Here is a 9,253-nt window from a genome sequence, read left to right on the forward strand (position 1 = left end):
GCCTTTGTTTGAGGTGTTCATCTGGAACAACTTTTCCACACTTGTTTTCATGTTCTGTTAGATTACAGGGCAGCAGGCCTACCTTTGAAGCTCCTTTCTCTTTTGTTTCTTTGCCGTGCACTCCAGTAATTAACTTTGTCCTTCTTTTATTTGTTCCAGTCAATCGCAGGCCACTCTGCTGAGCATCTTCTCCCAGGAGTACCAGGTTAGAAGTTTTCTCCTTTGTGAGGGTTGACAGGTGCCTAATTGAATGATGAATGTCCCTTTATTTCTTTGTAATTGAACTGCCAGCTCTCTGATTGGGTTGGAGGATGTTCTCCTTTCCACATCAAGCACCGCCTGCGTCTCAGTGGAGGCCTGCCAAGCCTACCCATCCATCTGTCTAATAACATCTAGCCTTTGCTTATTTGGTGGACCTGTAATAAATTATGCTAAACCATTATTATTCTGACAATAATAATTTCCCCGTGTTGCGTGGTTCCATGTGCTAAATGTTTGCTGACTTGCACTGTCAGTGCCGCTTTCCATTGCTGACAGAGATGATGATAAATGACCATTGCTGGAGTGGCAGAAGGCAAGAGAGGCAGAAAATGGAGTCATTTATCATGAGATGACAGGTGTCAGTCAAGTGGCAAGTCTCTACGGAATTACTTTTTGTAGTTTTCAAATAAGTTGTTTTTAAGCAATGTTCTTCCTGGTTAAAAATGGCAATTGGATTGTAAAACTAGACTGCAGAGGACTTAGATGGAATTGAATTGAGGGAAAATTAATACAAAGGTTGAAAGAGGGAACAAGTTTTTCTCTGCCCTCTACAACCCTAAGCAAACTTATTTAGATTCAATTACTATGACCCTGTTGGCTTTTACATATATACTGTACCTTGCGGTACAGACTGGAGACATCCCAGCCATGCAATAGAGATTTAAATGCATAGGTTCATAGAGTAGAAGGGAAAAAATATCCGCTGCCACCCAAATCCCCAAACTACTATTCGGTTTGCCCTTTTTGTTAGACGTGGGGATCAAGAAATATGTCATTTTTGTTCTTGAACCTGATCTGTGACACAACATAAAGATCTTTTTTATTTTGTTTCAGAAACATATTAAGAGAACACATGCCAAACATCATACTTCAGAAGCGATTGAAAGTTATTACCAGAGGTATGACCTGCCTGCCCCACTAGAGGGTATCATAATACCTATTAATTGTAATAATAATTATGAATAAATTAAGTTAATAAATTGATTTTCTATGTAACATTCCAAGACGTTTTGTTTTAAGTCAGTTATTTAAGACTTAAAGTATATTTTTAAAATTTCTCAAATACTATGTTGTGTAGATTTAAAGAATATGGTGAGACTATCTTAATTTACATGTGTGTGAAATCTTTAGTATGTAAGAAACAAGTTACAATATTAGAAAATCCCCGTTGGATGCTTGAAATATACTGTAAGTGCATATCTTTCATAGATGCATATGTTCATGCATACGTATATCTATGTGTATATGTGAACGTTCTCAAGCCAATTTTTATTTCTCATGTAAATCAGCAAGTTGAAAAATATATTAGAAAGTAAGGTTGAATTTTGGTCCAGTTGTATTTTGCATGGTAGGTATTGGTTAGCCATTTTAGAAATGCAAAAAAAAGTATATATCAAGTGAGGACAAATGGAGATATATAATAATGTACAACTGTCAGATTTTAAGAGGGGTTTATATTTTAAAAGGAAATCTTTTAATTCAGCCTAATTTATTATAGTTCCCAACCTTTCTTGTTCTGAAACAAAAAGAGTGTTTAAAATAGCTCCTTTTTAAAAAAAATTTTTTTTAAACTTATCTTTGTAATATGAGTGAATAACTTATAATGGTAAATAATAATGGTTTGAATTAGAAATTGTTGGTTGCTTTCTGAAGTATTTTAGGGACATATTGGAAAGGAAAACTGTTTGAAATATAATCTAAAATTATTATACTTAAGATTGACAGAGCAGTCTTTCTATGGTGAGAATGATACCACTGACTTTAGATGAATGATTTTTATGCATGAAAATTCTATGAATTAAGTGAATATACAGATAAAATATTAGAATTGTGTTTCTGTAAAGTCATATTTTTAAAGAATTGAGAAATGTTTGTTGAAAAGTTATTCAAGTTAGGCTTTGAAAAAAGTATTCACTATGCCAAATGCGGTAAAGATACGTTCTGTTTTGAGTGGAAATGTCTGTTAAAGAAATATACATGCATACACACCATACCTGCAGGCCACCCCCTACCCCCCAACACACACAGACACTTTTATGTCTCGGAGAATTACTCTCCAAGAAGTGTTTATAAAGTTTGAATTGACTTATTCAAAAGTCATAATCTCCTCCGTGAAATTAACATCTAAATTAAACTCATCACCTAAATCATACATATAAAATTGAGAACGGCCCATAAAATGCCATGAAACCAGCAACTGCTTTGGCAAACAGACCCTCCACAGAAAGACTGAAAAGTGGTTCATGTGTCAAAAAGTATATTCTTATATAAAACTTAATAGTCTTAGGCTTTCATATAAAAGTATGGTTCTATATCCAGACTTTAAGGCCCTGTTAACATCAACAAAGGAGAACAGAGCATTTTCTAAAAATTTGGAGATCTGCTAATAGGCCATGGGGCTGCCCTCTAATAATCTTTTTTTTTTTCATTGTATAAAGTCTATTTTAATTAGATGATTCCTAAGATCTCTAAATACTACTTTAAAAAAAGTTAGGTTCACTAAAGAGTATATTTGATTTCTAAAGTATGAACATGCTTTATTGAGTCATCTGGATAGTTTAGACCAGAAACAAAAATCTTTCCTTTAAGTATGGTTACTCAAGGAACAGTTGAGTGGGTAATAATGAAAATGCAGAAACATATTTGTGTTTCTTTAAATTTAGTTAAATACAAGAATCTCAATTTTGTGGAGTCACAATGTTTGAAAAAAACTTGAAGTTAGGCTGTAATGGACAGACTAATAGGAAAGCAGTCTGACTCGTTTCTTACTTTATTACCCTACTTCCTTACTTTTTGCCCCACACCTTGTGCTTGGAGACAGGCTTTGTTGTTACTTTTCAGATGGTTTGACCTCATGGGCCTCTTCTTCTAAATGTGCAGGTTGAATGTCTCTGTATTCTGTGTGGTAAATTGGCCCAAAAAGATGTTTGTTTTCTAGCTGATTAACATAAAGGCAAAATTATATCAAAACACGCTTAAGCAGTTTGACAATCTTACCAACTTATTTTTTTTTAATAAAAGTAATACTTGCCTATTGTGAAAATTAAGCATATGTGTAATGGTATAAAAAAGAAATGAATGAATTGCCTGTAATTGTGGCATCCATAGATAACCACTGGTATTTTTCTTCTCGGGCTTCTGTCAATCCATTTTTACGTAGATGAGGTCATACTATATATGCAGCTGTGAATTCTGAACTTTATACTTGGAAAAGTGTGTATAACATAGTATTGTTTTGAAGAAAGCTTTTTGTAAACATTTTGATACATCATCATCTGAAGGTTTCAAAGTTCATTGAAACATTCTTCTGTCGCACATATATGTTTCCACTTTTCTGATATAAATAATGCTTTGATAAATATTATGGTGCTTAAGTCTTTGCATTTTGGATTAGTTTCTCAATATTTCTGTAGATGGAATTACTGGTGCAAATAATGAAAACATAAGATTTTATTGTAATGTAATACAAACTAGAAATAATGTAATTACAGCCTAGAAAGGTTGTAATGGTTTCATTTCCACTAGCAGCATCAGAGAATTCCTGTGTCTCTGTATTCTTGCTAGTATTGAGATGATCTCAATTCAGAATTTGAAGTCTGTATTTAAGACCATATAGTCCACAGTGTGATTCCATTGTGGTCAACTGAAATTTCAAATTATCCAGACACCAGTAGAAAATATTTTCCCTTTGAATTACTGAGGAAATATCCTCAGTTCTTCATGTTGTGCGTGTATAGACACAGCTTGAGTGTTCACATTGAAAACAGCCTTCTATTCTTTCCCACTGTATGATGGTATTTTAGTTCTAAACAGGAAACATACTTGGTAAAATTTATTTAGATTTCTCTAGATCGGTGCACACGGGCTTATATGCACGTGTGGGTGTACACATACACACACACACTCACAACTTGGTCAGATTTGCATGTATCCTCATCAGTAGCAAAGTTTAGAAGAAGCATTGTTTCTCATCACCTCCCTTCTCTCAACTCATACTGTCCGAGGGGCCACCTTTATTAGCTTTGAAGAATCAGACCAATTAGACTTTATTCAGGTGTTCACATGGGGAAAAAGGTTAGTTCAAATACGATATTGACATCAAATGATACAAATAGTTTCTGAAAATTTGAACCACTTTTTTGTTTAATTAGCTCTGTTTTCTTTGCACTCAATGTGTCCCATCTACTGTGCTAGGAACCACGTATAAGAACCACAAGTACCTGTCCTCAGCTACTTTGTTCTCTGGGAAAATAGCTGCAGACATGGAGATGGGTTCCAGAGATTTTTCGATATGGGATCAACAAAGGTGGTGTTCAGATGTAAGCTTAGTGAAGAATTTTGGTAGTTTTTGAAGTTTTCCCATAATAGTTGTTATACAAATATTAAAGATTAGATAATTCTGCTTTATGTTTAAAATCAGTACATATTGTTTTTAATCTTAGATGCTAACAGCTCTTTCACACTAAAAAAAAGTCATAAAATGGACCTTCTGTGAAGGTCTTTTAGGGATGGTTTCACCTACAAGTTACACATTTGTTAGTCCTCCTGTGGCAAACTGAAGGATGACATTTAGTCTGTGTCATCTGTTGTTGTTTGACCAGCTCCTGTTTCTTGAAACTTAATGGAAGTATCCTATTGGTTATTACCAGGATAGTGATTGATGCAGCATTTATGTAAAGCCATATAATTTGGATTCAAGATGACAGTTTTCTGGCACAGGCCACATGAACTGGGATCTAGCTGTCCTCTTTGATTCTTTCCAGATCAACCTCTGAGAAGAGGTTCTGCTCTGGTGGCAGTAGAGCCTTTCCTGGCCCTCAGATAGCCCAGGCCCGTTCCTGACATTTGCACCTACTGTTCTCTTGTTGGGAATATCCTTCCTCTGATGGCTTGCTGCTTTCCTTTTTGTCTGTTTCTACTTCAGTGTCACTTCCTTAGAGAGTGACTTCCTGACCAGCCCATCTACTTTATATTGTGAGAGTGTTAGTCAGTCATGTCCAACTCTTGGCAACCCCATAGACTAGCCTGCCAGGTTCCTCTGTCCATGGAATTCTCCAGGCAAGAATGCTGGAGTGGGTTGCCATTCCTTTCTCCAGGGGAATCTTTCCAACCCAGGTATCAAATTTGCATCCCCTGCATCACAGGCAGATTCTTTACCATCTGAGCCACCAGGGAAACCCAACTTATATTGTAGCATATGTCATTATTCTATATATTTGTTTCTCTGTCTTTCCATGCAGTATAATGTCTGTGATGGTAGGAGCTAAAGTTTTGCTCCCTGCTGCTTCTTCAGAACCTGGAATAAGGTCTGACAACTAGTCAGCTCTCAAAATGTTTATGGGATAAGTGAATGTTAAGTGGAGAGTTGTAAAGATATCCTATTATAGGTTTAAATACCCTGACCCAGAATCAGAATGCTTAATGGATTAGTTAAGCATCTGGTTAGTTGCTCTAATTTGATGGAACTGATTGGTTGTTTCTTGAGCAGGCCTATCAGTGCAATGGAAATTCTGTAAGTTGATTGTGAAGGTCTTAGCTGACCTACTTCCCAAGGATCTTTCTCTCAACCACACTTGCCTTGTTAGTTTTTATTTTTGTTTTGTTTTTCCTTTGATCTTGATGAAATGAAAGTACTTATTTCCCAGTTAGACTCCTAAACAATTTTTCTAAGGAAGAGCCAACAGATGAAAATGGATTTATTAGAATTACTTTGAAGTTGTAATGATCCTGAGATTTTTACCCACCTTAAATAATTTGACTTTATTCCACTTTGTTTATTGGAAATTATACATCTTTATAAACATACATGTAAAATAGTATAATTTAATTTAGTATTTTCTCCTGGCAGTTACAAAGAAGACCTCATCTGTTGACCTTGATTTTTACTATCGAACAAATGTTATTAATTTATTCAATCAAACAGTACACTGTAGAGAAAATGTTCATACTTAATTCTATTTTCTTGTCTAAAATGTTTTTAATTAATTACTCATTTATTAAAGAAAAATATGTATTGCAATATAATTACCTATTATAAGCCAAGAACTGTGCTACACATAGTAAACTGAATAAAATGAAAGTGTTCTACCCTCATGAGGCTTTCAGCCTTACAGTTGGGATGTGTCTGAGGTGGACGAGTAACTCAGCAGATAGAGCGTTCTGGGCTAAGTGATGGAGAGAGGAACAGGGTGCTCCTCGATTGCACTTTGAGGGACACTTCACATAGTCCTGGTTATGGTGGATGAAAAAGGTGATGTGCAAGGTGGATTCTGAGTTATCCAGGTGAAAGGTCAGAGTGGCAAACAGTGGCTAGAGACGAGGCTGGCTGAAGAGAGTAGGTAGGAACCAGATTACAAAGAACCTTACAAGAATTTTTAAGTGATTATAATTTAATTTTGAGATTTTTGTGTGGGGCTTTTGAAATGTTTTAAGAAGGAGAATGATACGTTCAAATTTTTGTCCTAAAAAAATCACTCTGGCATCCACGTCTGGGATGAATTTGGGGACTTTTTTGTTTTTTGTTTTGTTTTGTTTTCGTAGCGTTAGGGGACGAGGAGAGCTAGAGGTAATGACAGAAATCGAGAGCAGATAAGATGATGGCTTGTGTTGCCTGTTAAAGGGTTGGTGACCCACTGATGAAAAGTCTGTTCCATTCTTTTTCCCTAATCAGGTGCCAACCAACCCTATGAACTAAAAGTAAATCAAAAGATGATATGCTTGCATGGATACTTTTTTCACGAGTAAACTTATTTCCTTCCCATGAAGTGGTTATGGCATAGATAATGCCAGGGTAATAGGGTTAGTTCTTTTCAAAATCACCTCTGTATTCACCTTACACGTTAGGAGGAAAAAACAAGGAAGATGACTATGCTCAGACCTCCTGCCCCCGACTTCGCTTAGTTAGTGGCCAGTGGTTTTGAGGTGAACAGTGGTTTTGAGGTGAGCTGTTTTTGTTATTCTTTTCCCTTCAGTGCTTTCCCGTGACAGCGTACTTGAACTAGAGCTGAGTGTGGCATTTGCCCAGAAAAAACATGTACACACAGGGGATGCTGACAAGTCCATGCTGGCCTTTTCTTGTCACTGCCTTACCTCTTGGCTTTGTCTTATCTAGGTATCTGAATGGAGTGAGGAAAAATGGAGCTGCCCCAGTGCTCCTGGAGCTAGCCAATGAGGTAATGTTATTGTTGTTATTTTATTTAAACCTACATAAAACCTAAGGGGCCTGTGTAGAGTGGCTCTGCTTAGAATTATAATTAACCTTAAAAAAAAAAAAAGATTTTGAGGTATAGTAGACATTTAAATTGTTCCCTGGTCTCTTTGTACTTTTAATAATTGGACCGAGAGCTTCATGTATTAATAAATCAGTTAACTTAATTAGTCTGTTTCTTTTAAAATAAATGAGTAAACAGCTTCTTGATCTCTTATTTTGTGGGAAATTTCAACCAAACAGCTCAGGACATGCTCTTCTTTAGATGTGTTGTCTTAATTTAGTGTGAGAAATAATACCTGTGTCAAGTACAGAGATGTATGGCAAGACAACCCATGCTGTTACAAAAATGAGGAGAGAGATTGTATACCTAAAGATGTAACATTTACTTGACTCATTTTTGTTGTTAGCAAACTTTTATTATATTAAAAGATACATGCCTTCTAGAAGTCTTTCTTTATATGGAGAAGCATACTGTTCTTATTAACACTAAGGACGAAGTGATTTATTGAACTTATTTGTTAACTCTTATCTGCTTCTGTTTGGGGAAACAAATAATAGTCTTACATTTAAAAAGGAAACCCTAAAGACTTCCCATGAATGAAGAAGCTGTAAAAAGTTCTTAATAGTTGCAGAGAGCATACTGAAAAAATAAAATATTTAATTCCTAAACTTTAAAATATTTATCCACCGTAATAAGAGCAATACAATATTTAGTCTGACTTGGAACTGCTTATGCAAACCTCATAGGGATGGAATGAAATGTACACTGTTTTCATGTTGCATTATAATAGAAAACATAGAAGCAAGGCAGAAAATGTGTTTGCATTAAAGATGACTCGGTACTGTGAGCATTAACTGTTGCAGTAGCAGCAAGTGCTCCATGTAAGGATGGCTTCTCTCATAGCTTCTGTCTGCTGTGTGCCACCAGTCAGCCATTGAACAATTGCCTATCAGTTTCTAGCAGGTTTTAATAGTCTAGGCAGTGTCTACACAATCGGATAGGATAGTTAACATATAGAATAGATGTCTCTCCTCCTCCTAGCAAAGCATGTTTTTTATTCTTTTTTTTAATTTCTAGAGCAAGGTAGTTTTTAAATGTCTCCAGACTTGAGTCGATTCTGTTAGCAACTTAAAATATTTGAGGTATAACTCATTCAGACTTTAGTGATGTGGCCCTTTATAAAAAAAAAAGAGTGTTCTTTATGAAAAAAAAGCATTCCTGATACAGCATCTAGAAGGAGTGTGATGCAAAAGTGATAGTCATTTTTATAGATGATGATATTGATGGCATAAGTTTTATATAGTAGCAATTTGTATTCATTTGAATTTTTAATGGATATTTCTGTTGAGCTTAGCTTATTTAGCTGACCTTAACTTCCATCTTCTAGTAATATGGAAAATTTTAACCCACTGACACATTTTCTCCATATCAATAAATCTGTTATTTACCATGAATATATAGCAATGTTTAACCAAAGGAAATAAATCACTGTTTAAAGATGTTTCCTCTCCTTTGGCTGCAGATTAGTACAGAAATGATAGCATTTTCTGAGAGATTGCTAATGCATTAGGAAATTGGGGAATGACTGGTACTGGATTAGGCCTTCCAAACAACCAAGCTGCCATTTTTATATGATAGTTAATACCTTTAAATGACATATGCTTGCATCTGGTGACAATTGATGCGATGGTAATAGTTTATGAGTCAATATATATTTAATCAGTAGAAACTGTAAAAATTGATGAGAAATAGATAACATTGGTACATTACAGTGTGCGGCA

General features: G+C 35.4%; 1 protein-coding gene across 7 annotated transcripts in view; it reads left to right on the forward strand.

The window, feature by feature from the left end:
• CDIN1 (CDAN1 interacting nuclease 1) overlaps positions 1–9,253 on the forward strand; it is a 235,014-nt gene that overhangs the window by 55,463 nt on the left and 170,298 nt on the right. For 6 of the 7 annotated variants that reach the window (XM_005211500.5, XM_024997715.2, XM_010809117.4 and 3 more), the window contains 3 exon segments: positions 160–205; positions 1,096–1,160; positions 7,373–7,433. In XM_005211500.5, coding sequence (XP_005211557.1) covers positions 160–205; positions 1,096–1,160; positions 7,373–7,433 — 172 coding nt within the window. 7 annotated transcript variants of the gene reach the window in all.

The sequence above is a fragment of the Bos taurus genome, chromosome 10 (assembly GCF_002263795.3).
Source record: "Bos taurus isolate L1 Dominette 01449 registration number 42190680 breed Hereford chromosome 10, ARS-UCD2.0, whole genome shotgun sequence".
NCBI lineage: Eukaryota > Metazoa > Chordata > Mammalia > Artiodactyla > Bovidae > Bos > Bos taurus.